At 42.8% G+C, this 14,242-nt stretch overlaps 1 protein-coding gene across 1 annotated transcript in view; it reads right to left on the bottom strand.

Moving 5' to 3' along the window:
* SGIP1 (SH3GL interacting endocytic adaptor 1) overlaps positions 1–14,242 on the bottom strand; it is a 1,342,240-nt gene that overhangs the window by 715,920 nt on the left and 612,078 nt on the right. Inside the window, exon 9 of the mRNA XM_053693689.1 lies at positions 11,816–11,840. Coding sequence (XP_053549664.1) covers positions 11,816–11,840 — 25 coding nt within the window. The remainder of the gene's footprint in view (positions 1–11,815; positions 11,841–14,242) is intronic.

Genomic DNA, 14,242 nt, shown 5'->3' with positions numbered 1-14,242 from the left:
CGCACTTGTGTGCGGAACATCTGGAGTGACGTAAGAATCGATCTGTGTCGGACTGAGTCCGGCGGATCGAAGCTTACGTCACAAAATTCTACTTTTGCTGGTATCTAGGGCTTGATAACTAAGGCGAATCAGCCTCGCCACAAATACGCTGCAGAATTCCAGCGTATTTGAGGTTGACGGCTTGATAACTAGGCCTCTTTAAGTTGAGAAGACAACATCATCTCCAAATATCCCTACAGGAACAGCCTCCCAGAGATCCCTGTACTGTTCAAGGAATAACGATGGGAGCCACTCAAGTCCTGGCCGACAGGCTGACCAGGGTAAATGCCGGGGAAAAATCGGGAGTAACTCAACCCCTGCGCTCCCACATATGAGAGCGAGCGATAAACTGAAAAAGAAGAACATGCCCGAACTTCCAGACACAGATGACCCGACCCAAGAAGGGAAAAAAGCAGCCCCAGCAAGCTACGAGAGGTAATGTGACTAGGCCACAAGAACAGACATCCAGAAGATACCAAAAGTGAAAACAAAAATCGCCATCCAATCTGTACCCCAGATGTCCGGAGGTCATCCAAACCATAAGGGAATGGAGAACTTCGGTTCCAGGTCCAAAGGACCTCTTGAACCCACGATGAAGCCTTAGCAGGATTCGAGCCCGGAACCCTCAACGTTAAGACAAAGTGAACATCCAGCACCCGACAGAATACCCAGCACACCGGCACCACGTGGGTGACCTGAACCGTAAGGAACAGCAGCTAGCGTCCGACCAGTGCCCACCTGGTACAAGAGCCCTCCTGAACTGTCCAAGGTCCAAGAAAAATCGAATCCCCCACAGGGATCAATAACATAAACATAACTATGTCTTTATATAGTAATGCACAACTTCCAAGGAAGTGCCCACACAACCACAAAATCACAAGTATCAGTTCCAGAGAAGAAACGCCCCCAAAACGGAAAATTATAACAGACATGAGCGTCTTAAAACAAATCAAACACATCCTAACCGGATCAAATAATATGAAGGCAGCACCCGTGGGTGAATGACCAAGGAAAAAGGGCACACTAACAGGACCAGCCGATCAGAGGCCCCATTATCCCAAGCTCAGAACTGGAACAGATACTTAAAAGAAAAGAAAAACGGAGACGTCAAGGAGATTGGCTTCATCCCCATACGTCTAACCGAGTTTGCCATCCCTCAGCCCACAAAGACTGGAATCCTCCATCACCTCCAAAACATGCCTTAGTATGACACGAAGACGTGCCAGTCTATAACGGAAGGCAAAATGATCCCCCGCCGGATCAATGGACGACCCCGGCCCTGAGGGTGGGGCCCCTGAAGCCTCAGAGACCATCGCTGCCCCAGAAGGCCGAACTGAATCAGGCAATCTCACGCTCGATGGGCCCTGGTTCACAGAATACGGACAGTATCTTAAAAATACTTCTCTTGGGAGATATAAATGTGCCAGCATCATAGATATGGCCATCCGGAACCGTGCTGTAACCTCTGGAGGAAACAACGGCCATAGGGACACCTGCTTGCGTAGCAAAAGAAGGTTCTGGGGCAGGCGCCTCACAGGACATGGAATCCTCAGGGGCGGATGGCTCAACGCACTCTAAGCTCCCTGATTCAGGGGAAGAGAGTACTCTAGAATGGCAATCGGAACATAACTGATGGGCATGGATTACCCGGGCCATTTCATACTCTTCACAAGACGTATATACTCTGAATCGGAGAAATCCGTCTCTAAAAAATCAGAATCCTCCTTAACCTGGAGATTGCAATTATGGTCAAACACTAAAGGGCACCTTACACCCCCAATGGCTATGGCACTCACCACCTCCTGTGAACCAGACAACTAACGAACAGACTCTCTCCGTCGCCACTCGGTCAGAGTACAGAAAAGTAAATTTATGATTACCTGATAAATTAATTTCTTCTATGGTAAGAGGAGTCCACTGATTCATCCTTTACTTGTGGGATATTATCCTCCTGCTAACAGGAAGTGGCAAAGAGCACCACAGCAGAGCTGTCTATATAGCTCCTCCCTTAGCTCCACCCCCCAGTCATTCGACCGAAGGTACAGGAAGAAAAAGGAGAAACTACAAGGTGCAGAGGTGACTGAGTTTAAATCAAAAAAATATAATCTGTCTTAAAATGACAGGGCGGGCCGTGGACTCGTCTTACCATAGAAAAAATTTATTTATCAGGTAAGCATAAATTTACTTTTCTTCTATAAAGGTAAGACGAGTCCACGGATTCATCCTTTACTTGTGGGATACAATACCAAAGCTACAGGACACGGATGAACGGGAGGGACAAGACAGATGGTTAAACAGAAGGCCCCACTGCTTGAAGAACTTTTCTCCCAAAAATAGCCTCCGAAGAAGCAAAGGTATCAAATTTGGAAAATTTGGAAAAGGTATGAAGCGAAGACCAAGTCGCAGCCTTACAAATCTGTTCAACAGAAGCATCATTTTTAAAAGCCCATGTGGAAGCCACCGCTCTAGTAGAGTGAGCAGTAATTCTTTCAGGAGGCTGCTGTCCAGCAGTCTCATATGCCAAACGGATGATGCTTTTCAGCCAAAAGGCAAGAGAGGTAGCCGTAGCTTTTTGACCTCTACGTCCTCCAGAATAGACAACAAACAAAGAAGATGTTTGACAGAAATCTTTGGTCACTTGCAAGTAAAACTTTAAAGCACGAACCACGTCCAAGTTGTGCAATAGACGCTCCTTCTTAAAGGGAGGATTAGGACACAGAGAAGGAACAACAATTTCGTGATTAATATTCTTATTAGTAACAACCTTAGGAAGGAATCCAGGTTTGGTACGCAAAACCACCTTATCAGCATGGAAAACAAGATAAGGCGAGTCGCATTGCAATGCAGATAGTTCAGAAACTCTTCGAGCTGAAGAGATAGCAACTAAAAACAGAACTTTCCAAGATAGAAGCTTAATATCTATGGAATGCATAGGTTCAAACGGAACCCCTTGAAGAACTTTAAGAACTAAATTCAAACTCCATGGCGGAGCAACAGGTTTAAACACAGGCTTGATTCTAACTAAACCTGACAGAACGACTGAACGTCTGGAACATCTGCCAGACATTTGTGCAGTACAATTGATAAAGCAGATATCTGTCCCTTTAAGGAACTAGCTGATAGCCCCTTCTCCAAACCTTCTTGGAGAAAAGACAAAATCCTAGGAATCCTGATCTTACTCCATGAGTAGCCTTTGGATTCGCACCAATAAAGATATTTACGCCATATCTTATGATAAATTTTCCTGGCGACAGGCTTTCGAGCCTGAATCAAGGTAGCTATGACCGACTCAGAGAACCCCCGCTTGGACAAGATCAAGTGTTCAATCTCCAAGCAGTCAGACGCAGAGAAACTAGATTTGAATGCTGGAACGGACCTTGAATCAGAAGGTCCTTTCTCAGTGGCAGAGTCCATGGTGGAAGAGATGACATGTCCACCAGGTCTGCATACCAAGTCCTGTGTGGCCACACAGGTGCTATCAAAATCAACGAAGCTCTCTCCTGTTTGATTCTGGCAATCAAATGAGGAAGGAGAGGAAATGGTGGAAACACATAAGCCAGGTTGAACGACCAAGGTATTGCTAGAGCATCTATCAGTACTGCCTGAGGATCCCTTGACCTGGACCCGTAACGAGGAAGTTTGGCATTCTGACGAGACGCCATCAGAACCAATTCTGGTGTGCCCCATTGCTGAATCAATTGTGCAAACACCTCCGGATGGAGTTCCCACTCCCCTGGATGAAAAGTCTGACGACTTAGAAAATCTGCTTCCCAGTTCTCCACTCCTGGGATATAGATTGCTGATAGATGGCAAGAGTGAGTCTCTGCCCATTGAATTATTTTGGTAACCTCTATCATCGCTAGAGAACTCTTTGTTCCCCCCTGATGATTGATATATGCTACAGTCGTGATATTGGCCGACTGGAATCTTATGAATCTGGCCGACAGCAGCTGAGGCAATGCCTGAAGCGCGTTGAATATCGCTCTCAGTTCTAGAATATTTATTGGGAGGAGAGCCTCCTCCTGAGTCCACAAACCCTGTGCTTTCAGGGAATTCAAGACTGCACCCCAGCCCAATAGGCTGGCGTCCGTCGTCACTATGACCCACGCTGGCCTGCGGAAACACATTCCCTTGGACAGATGATCCTGTGACAACCACCAAAGAAGAGAGTCTCTGGTCTCTTGGTCAAGATTTATCTGAGGAGATAAATCTGCATAATCCCCATTCCACTGTTTGAGCAAGCAAAGTTGCAGTGATCTGAGATGCAAGCGAGCAAACGGAACTATGTCAATTGCCGCTACCATTAAGCCGATTACCTCCATACACTGAGCCACTGACGGCCGAGGAATGGAATGAAGAGCTCGGCAGATGGATAACATTTTTGATTTCCTGACCTCCGTCAGAAAAATCTATCAGAGTTCCCAGGAATGGAACTCTTGTGAGAGGGATAAGTGAACTCTTTTTCATGTTCACCTTCCACCCATGAGATCTTAGAAAAGCCAACACGATGTCCATGTGAGACTTGGCTATATCATGCTCGGCCGCTGGGAAGCTCCAGCTGTCCTCTCTGTGTGCTTGATTGACAGGTAGTCTGAGCCGCCCCTTCCTGATGATGTCACTACCAGGCTTTTTATTCCGGGCTTCCTGTTTCCTCAGTGCTCGTTTGTTTCTCTTTGTGGCTCCTGTGAGGACTTCTCTGTGGAATCTCTCTAACTGCCAAACTCTGCAAAGACTGACTATCCTGGGTTAATCCTCTAACTTCCTGATAACCTGTTGCCGAACATTGCAAGTACTATTTATTCTGTGAATCTCTCAATCTGCATGTTTACCTGTTGCCAAAACTCTGCAAATACTGGTAATTCAGTGTAAACCTTCAAACTGCTTGATATCCTGTTGCCAAACATTGCAAAGACTGTCTATTCTGTGAAACTCTCACACTGCATGTTTACCTGTTGCCAAAACTCTGCAAATACTGGTAATTCAGTGTAAACCTTCAAACTTGTTGATATCCTGTTGCCAAACATTGCAAAGACTGTCTATTCTGTGAAACTCTCACACTGCATGTTTACCTGTTGCCAAAACTCTGCAAATACTGGTAATTCAGTGTAAACCTTCAAACTTCTTGATATCATGTTGCCAAACATTGCAAAGACTGTCTATTCTGTGAAACTCTCAAACTGCATGACAACCTGTTGCCAATCCTTGCAAGTACTGATTAATCTGTATTAACCCTCAAACTACCTGTTATCCTGTTATCTAACTCTGCATGTACGGCCTATTCAGTATAAACCTACAAACTGCCTGATAACCTGTTGCCAAACTCTTCAAGGACTGACTACACAGTATTAACCCTCAAACTGCCTGATAACAAGTTACCTACTCCTGCATTATTAACTGTTTCTTGTTTACCCTTCCTCTGTCTGAGTATAAGTGACTATCCCTGCTCTCCTGATTCTGTGGAAGACTTTTCTTGTAACCAGTTCCTTACTCAGAAGTCTATTTGGCTGATATCTTGAATTACTTTGGACTCAGGCTAACCCTGCTCCATATCGTGAGTACATTGTTTTTTAGAGGTTGTCGTGGGGTCACGTCCTGGATTAAACTCAGAGTGCAAGGGTGTTGTTTAAGTTCGCCCTAGCATTTGGGTCTTCTTCTGGACTTTTCCTAACCTGACAGGCTAGTTGGTAAGTTGACGCCTGGATTAAGATATCATCCAGATAAGGCGCTACAGCTATGCCTCGCGGCCTTAGAACCGCCAGAAGGGACCCTAGCACCTTTGTGAAAATTCTGGGAGCTGTGGCCAACCCGAAGGGAAGAGCCACAAACTGGTAATGCTTGTCCAGAAAGGCGAACCTGAGGAACTGGTGATGATCTTTGTGGATAGGAATGTGTAGCTACGCATCCTTTAAGTCCATGGTGGTCATATATTGACCCTCCTGGATAATCGGCAAAATAGTCCGAATGGTCTCCATCTTGAAGGATGGGACTCTGAGGAATTTGTTTAAGATCTTGAGATCCAAAATTGGTCTGAAGGTTCCCTCTTTTTTGGGAACCACAAACAGATTGGAGTAGAACCCTTGCCCATGTTCTGTTTTCGGAACTGGGCAGATCACTCCCATGGCATATAGGTCTTCTACACAGCATAAGAACTCCTTTCTTTTTGTCTGGTTTACAGACAATTGAGAAAGATGGAATCCCCCCCTTGGGGGAGAATCTTTGAAATCTAGAAGATACCCCTGGGTTACTATTTCTAAAGCCCAGGAGTCCTGAACGTCTCTTGCCCAAGCCTGAGCGAAGAGAGAAAGTATGCCCCCTACTAGATCCGATCCCGGATCGGGGGCTACCCCTTCATGCTGTCTTGGTGGCAGCAGCGGGCTTCTTGGCCTGTTTACCCTTGTTCCAAGTCTGGTTAGGTCTCCAGACTGACTTGGATTGAGCAAAATTCCCCTCTTGCTTTGCGACAGGGGAAGAGGTAGAGGGACCACCTTTGAAGTTTCGAAAGGAATAAAAAAATTATTTTGATTGGTCCTCATCTTATTCGTCTTATCCTGAGGAAGGGCATGGCCTTTCCCTCCAGTGATGTCTGAAATGATCTCTTTCAGTTCAGGCCCGAATAGGGTCTTACCCTTGAAAGGGATGGCTAAAAGCTTAGCTTTTGATGACACATCAGCAGACCAGGACTTAAGCCATAACGCTCTATGCGCTAAAATGGCAAAACCTGAATTCTTCGCCGCTAATTTAGCCAATTGAAAAGCGGCATCTGTAATGAAAGAATTAGCGAGCTTGAGAGCCCTAATTCTATCCAGAATATCATCTAATGAGGGTCTCAGCTTGAAGAGCCTCTTCCAGAGCCTCAAACCAAAAGGACGCTGCAGTAGTTACAGGAACAATGCACGCTATAGGTTGGAGAAGAAAACCTTGATGAACAAATATTTTCTTCAGGAGACCCTCTAATTTTTTATCCATAGGATCTTTGAAAGCACAACTGTCCTCAATAGGTATAGTTGTACGCTTAGCCAGGGTAGAAATTGCTCCCTCCACCTTAGGGACCGTCTGCCACGAGTCCTGCACGGCATCTGATATGGGAAACATTTTCTTAAAAGTAGGAGGGGGAGTGAACGGAATACCTGGTCTATCCCACTCCGTAGTAACAATTTCCGAAATCCTCTTAGGGACCGGAAAAACAGCAGTGTAGGCAGGAACCTCTAGGAATCTGTCCATTTTACACAATTTCTCTGGAACTACAATAGGGTCACAATCATCCAGAGTCGCTAAAACCTCCCTGAGCAATAAGCGGAGGTGTTCTAGTTTAAATTTAAAAGCCGTCATATCTGAGTCTGTCTGAGGGAACATATTTCCTGAATCAGAAATCTCTCCCTCAGCCAGCAAATCCCTCACTTCAGAACATTGTGTGGGTACATTGTATATGGCTAATAAAGCGCCAGAGGGCTCAGCGTTTGTTCTCACACCAGACCTACTGCGCTTCCCCTGCAACCCAGGCAGCTTAGATAAAACCTCAGTGAGGGTATTATTCATAACTGCGGCCATAGCTTGCAGGGTGAAAGAATTAGACGCACTAGAAGTACTTGGCGTCGCTTGTGTGGGCGTTAACGGTTGTGACACTTGGTGAGAATTAGATGGCATAACCTGATTCCCTTCTGACTGAGAATCATCCTGCAACATACTTTTAGTAGCTAAAATATGTTCTTTACAATATATTGACCTTTCAGTGCATGAGGGACACATTGTAAGTGGAGGTTCCACAATGGCTTCTAAACATATTGAACATTGACTTTCCTCAATGTCAGACATGTTGAACAGGCTAGTAATGACCACAAACAAGCATGAAAACACTTTATTTAGTGAAAAAAATAACAATCTTAAAAAACGGTACTGTGCCCTTAAGAGAAAAAAAGCATACACGTTCTGCAAAACAGCCTAAACATGCACCAAATTTTTCAAAATTGCGTATGCAGACACAATATAAGCAGTTAAGATCGCCCCACAAGGAATGTAACATTTAACCCCTTAATTTGCAAACCGGATTGAAAATAAGCCCAGATCCGGAAAAAAACACCCTCAGCACCTTGCCACAGCCCTTCTGTGCCCTACATGCCCTCAGGGATAGGAAATGTGGGGTAAAAGCTTTGATTTGGCCCAAAACATACACCAGGGCCCTCAGGAGTTAGAGCTTGCTGCTTGCTGAGAAAAACTGTGCATCTGAGGCGTGAAAATAGGCCCGCCCATCTCACTCGATGTCTCCACAGCCTCAAAGAACCGCACCAGAGCGGTTATAACTAGCTATGTGGGTTCTGAGACCCAAAAGTTAAGCCATGTGTGCCCTCAATAAAGTTGCCCAAAACGTTATTACCCACAAAACGTTAAAGCACTCCCAAATCATAAAAACGTTTGCCCACAAACATTTACAACTCAGTGTCAACCATATTTGTAATTGGCCCCATATGCAAGCTAAGTAATGCCCTTCGTTTAGCTCTAGGATTACTGCTTGCCCTTACCCTCCTGGGTATAATATCAGCCTTTCTGAAATACACAGTCTCTCCAGAAAAATATGATTGAACATACCTCACTGCTGCATAGCATGAAAACGTTCCTCACACTGAAGTTTCCTGTACTCCTCAGCCTCTGTGGGAACAGCACTGGATCTTAGTTACAAATGCTAAGATCATCATCCTCCAGGCAGTAGTCTTCATCCATCTGCTGCCTGAGAGTAAATAGTACACACCGGTACCATTTAAAATAACAAACTCTTGCTTGAAGAAATTAAAAACTAATATTTTATCACCTCTTTCACTTTACCCTTCCTAGTACTTAGAGTAGGCAAAGAGAATGACTGGGGGGTGGAGCTATATAGACAGCTCTGCTGTGGTGCTCTTTGCCACTTCCTGTTAGCAGGAGGATAATATCCCACAAGTAAAGGATGAATCAGTGGACTCGTCTTACCTTTATAGAAGAAATGGAAATACAACGTGACCACACCCAGTCACAAGGTGCACGGTGTAAGCCAAAAAAGGCACCCTATTCTAATAGGACCGTGCAAACTGATGATAATGCCGTTATGTTCCGAATAGCCATGAGCCCAAGCATCACTACACATTAGCAGACAGAATCACATAACAAACATGATTAAACTCCCCCCTGTTCAATAGCCCCCCTCAGGAGATATTAACCCTTGATTCCATACGATAAAGGAGTCCCACTGGGACCCTAACTTCTTTCGTTAATATTACATTCACATAATCGAAATAAAATGAAACAATCTTACCGGAATCTACGCTGTGGAACGGGAACACGGCCTCTCAAGTGTGACAGATAGTAGCCTCGCTTCTGACATGGACTTGAGTGAATAAAGGGAGGCAGCGAAACTCGTCAACGCTGATAGCCTAGGAGCTGTTAATATGAGTCAGGATGGTTTCGCAGTAAGACTCTCCCTGCATCTCCAGACTCTAACCTTCATCCATGCTCTCACTGAGAGGCTGACATGATTACTTAAAACTCCAGGAATCAGGGATGCGCAATTTATATCGCCCGACGCCCAGGACATGCAGTTTTGGGCACCGGGCAGGTAGATTTTCCCCACCTTTAGCCCTGCTGCAGGCTAGCAGTGTACTGGACCCGGTGTTGTATAAATGTTCAGTTCACCTATGCAAGCTGTTTCTACTGCACGGCAACATCCAGAGCTCCGCCTCCCCCCCAGCTACTCCCACTCTTCTGCCTCCTCATAAATATTCATATTCTTTCTGTAAGCAGGACGCGCGTGAAAAGCTGCTTAGGATATACAGAAGAAGCTGTGGAGATAGTCCAGAGGCGGTGGAGGGGCTGTTAATCATGCACGAGCACGGAGACCCTTAGCAACTTAGCAAAATCATCTACACCACACTTTTGTTTGTTTTTTTAACTTTGGAGCCTTGGTATTTTATTTGGGGCTCACCTGTCTCTGAAATGTTATCAGAGTCAAACAGCGGTTTACCCATGAAATACAATGTTTTTAGACGTATTTGTGTATTGTTATTGTAGGTAAACATTTATTTTTTTCTATTTAAACTTGACATTGTTTAGGAGCGTTATACCCTCAAGTAGAATGTATGTGCAACTAGATAAAGGCAAGAGAATCACTAAACATTTATTTCCCTCCGGTAAATGAGATCCCTGGAAAGCAGTGTTTATTATAAGTTTGTTATATTAATCTGGTCACTGTTTAGTTATGTGCTCATAATATTTTACAGCAGAAAACCTCCAAATAGGCTGTCCAAAAACTAATAAATTCTACAAATGTTTTCTGTATGATTAGATGTTTTTTTAAATATGAGTTAAATACTATATTTATATATCTTAATATTGACTTTTTTTTCCTTTAAACTTTTCTTTTACAACAGGACATATATATATATATATATTGGTCCCATTACATTTGCATGTCAGGACAAGTAGATTGTCATAAGGGACAAGTAGACTGGGTTACCACTTTAGTACCGTGGACAAGTAGATTTTTTTTAAATTTCCACACCCCTGAGTCCCATTTCGAAGAGCACTACCCTCCATAAGAGACTATCTTCAATCTTCTGACACCTCTCTGCCAACCTCCTGTGACGAAAGGCAAAGAATGACTGGGGGATGAGGGAAGTGGGGGAGGTATTTAAGCCTTTGGCTGGGGTGTCTTTGCCTCCTCCTGGTGGCCAGGTTCTGTATTCCCACAAGTAATGAATGCAGCTGTGGACTCTTCCCGTTTAAGAAGAAAATATACATGGTAAGATTAAGAGTGGGGTCTGGTAGTGCTTTGGTGGGCAAGCAATGTGTGATAAACAGACCATTGTGTCCACTTATCTACAAATTGTCCAGTATTATTATGCAGGACATCTGGCAATCCTACATGTGACTAGCAAAGCAAAAGATATAAAACTAATGAAGAGTATTTAGTCTGTGTACTGCTGATAAAACTCCAGTTGTTCGCTGCTTAACGTCAGCCTTACACAGTGCAGCACTAGGCAAATGAGTATTTAGTCTGTGTACTGCTGAAAAAAACTCCAGTTGTTCGCTGCTTAACGTCAGCCTTACACAATGCAGCACTAGGCAAATGAGTATTTAGTCTGTGTACTGCTGAAAAAACTCCAGTTGTTCGCTGCTTAACGTCAGCCTTACACAGTGCAGCACTAGGCAAATGAGTATTTAGTCTGTGTACTGCTGAAAAAAACTCCAGTTGTTCGCTGCTTAACGTCAGCCTTACACAGTGCAGCACTAGGCAAATGAGTATTTAGTCTGTGTACTGCTGATAAAACTCCAGTTGTTCGCTGCTTAACGTCAGCCTTACACAGTGCAGCACTAGGCAAATGAGTATTTAGTCTGTGTACTGCTGATAAAACTCCAGTTGTTCGCTGCTTAACGTCAGCCTTACACAATGCAGCACTAGGCAAATGAGTATTTAGTCTGTGTACTGCTGAAAAAACTCCAGTTGTTCGCTGCTTTACGTCAGCCTTACACAGTGCAGCACTAGGCAAATGAGTATTTAGTCTGTGTACTGCTGATAAAACTCCAGTTGTTCGCTGCTTAACGTCAGCCTTACACAGTGCAGCACTAGGCAAATGAGTATTTAGTCTGTGTACTGCTGAAAAAAACTCCAGTTGTTCGCTGCTTAACGTCAGCCTTACACAGTGCAGCACTAGGCACATTCCAAAACACTGCTGTACATTTGTCAAGCATTTCAGGCACAGAGCAAAAAATGTAATTGCAAAATCATAGTAGTATATAAAATATTACTTACTTGATAAGTTCCTTTTAAGTGTGCCCTAGTAATAAAATAAACACGTAAATAGATTATATATATATTCTGTTTAAAAGATTTCATTTCCACTCTGTCAACATACATTAATATCAATATAAAAATCACTCACAGTGAAACATTTTAGCAATGCTAACTTCTTACAGAAAAAATCTCTCTATTCCTGTGATCTCTTTGGTGTGTGTATATATATAAGAACATGAAATATAAGACACATTAAATGCTTATCTACAATATATCATTTTTATATGTAGCATTTTACGAGGACTTTTAAAATTTATAAATTGCACCACATCATTTTAAACAAAAAACTTAAAAGCTACATTTTAATAGTAAAAATAAATAAATTATTATTTTAATAAAAGTAGTTATGCTAAACGCTAGCAGCCATTTTCATTTATTTGAGATCTCCTCTCCTGGCTCTAAATAAGTATAAAGGTTGAATTTGAAGTGCAGTACACTGCATTTTGAATTTGATTGAATAATGATGTGATATATTGTTCATTTTTGTGCATGAGACTAGCTGCGAATAATGAAGCCAGATACAAGCAGCGCGCTGCAAGTACTGGCCGTGACGTGTCACATGATTTCACTGGCAAATATTTAAATGATGGATTGTCTATTTAGCAGGTTATATGCAGTAAGGAAGTAGGTGGATTGTCTATTTAGCAGGTTATATGCAGTAAGGAAGTATGTGGATTGTCTATTTAGCAGGTTATATGCAGTAAGGAAGTAGGTGGATTGTCTATTTGGCAGGTTATATGCAGTAAGGAAGTATGTGGATTGTCTATTTGGCAGGTTATATGCAGTAAGGAAGTATGTGGATTGTCTATTTAGCAGGTTATATGCAGTAAGGAAGTATGTGGATTGTCTATTTAGCAGGTTATATGCAGTAAGGAAGTAGGTGGATTGTCTATTTGGCAGGTTATAGGTTATATGCAGTAAGGAAGTATGTGGATTGTCTATTTAGCAGGTTATATGCAGTAAGGAAGTATGTGGATTGTCTATTTAGCAGGTTATATGCAGTAAGGAAGTAGGTGGATTGTCTATTTAGCAGGTTATATGCAGTAAGGAAGTAGGTGGATTGTCTATTTGGCAGGTTATATGCAGTAAGGAAGTATGTGGATTGTCTATTTAGCAGGTTATATGCAGTAAGGAAGTATGTGGATTGTCTATTTGGCAGGTTATATGCAGTAAGGAAGTAGGTGGATTGTCTATTTAGCAGGTTATATGCAGTAAGGAAGTAGGTGGATTGTCTATTTGGCAGGTTATATGCAGTAAGGAAGTATGTGGATTGTCTATTTAGCAGGTTATATGCAGTAAGGAAGTATGTGGATTGTCTATTTGGCAGGTTATATGCAGTAAGGAAGTAGGTGGATTGTCTATTTGGCAGGTTATATGCAGTAAGGAAGTAGGTGGATTGTCTATTTAGCAGGTTATATGCAGTAAGGAAGTATGTGGATTGTCTATTTAGCAGGTTATATGCAGTAAGGAAGTATGTGGATTGTCTATTTGGCAGGTTATATGCAGTAAGGAAGTAGGTGGATTGTCTATTTGGCAGGTTATATGCAGTAAGGAAGTATGTGGATTGTCTATTTAGCAGGTTATATGCAGTAAGGAAGTAGGTGGATTGTCTATTTGGCAGGTTATATGCAGTAAGGAAGTATGTGGATTGTCTATTTAGCAGGTTATATGCAGTAAGGAAGTATGTGGATTGTCTATTTGGCAGGTTATATGCAGTAAGGAAGTATGTGGATTGTCTATTTAGCAGGTTATATGCAGTAAGGAAGTATGTGGATTGTCTATTTGGCAGGTTATATGCAGTAAGGAAGTAGGTGGATTGTCTATTTGGCAGGTTATATGCAGTAAGGAAGTATGTGGATTGTCTATTTGGCAGGTTATATGCAGTAAGGAAGTATGTGGATTGTCTATTTAGCAGGTTATATGCAGTAAGGAAGTATGTGGATTGTCTATTTAGCAGGTTATATGCAGTAAGGAAGTATGTGGATTGTCTATTTAGCAGGTTATATGCAGAAAGGAAGTATGTGGATTGTCTATTTAGCAGGTTATATGCAGTAAGGAAGTAGGTGGATTGTCTATTTGGCAGGTTATATGCAGTAAGGAAGTAGGTGGATTGTCTATTTGGCAGGTTATATGCAGTAAGGAAGTATGTGGATTGTCTATTTAGCAGGTTATAGGTTATATGCAGTAAGGAAGTATGTGGATTGTCTATTTAGCAGGTTATATGCAGTAAGGAAGTATGTGGATTGTCTATTTAGCAGGTTATAGGTTATATGCAGTAAGGAAGTATGTGGATTGTCTATTTAGCAGGTTATATGCAGTAAGGAAGTATGTGGATTGTCTATTTAGCAGGTTATATGCAGTAAGGAAGTATGTGGATTGTCTATT

This window comes from Bombina bombina, chromosome 10 (assembly GCF_027579735.1).
Source record: "Bombina bombina isolate aBomBom1 chromosome 10, aBomBom1.pri, whole genome shotgun sequence".
Taxonomy (NCBI): domain Eukaryota; kingdom Metazoa; phylum Chordata; class Amphibia; order Anura; family Bombinatoridae; genus Bombina; species Bombina bombina.
Note: the sequence above shows the minus strand (reverse complement) of the source record. Positions and strands in the feature narration are given on the sequence as shown.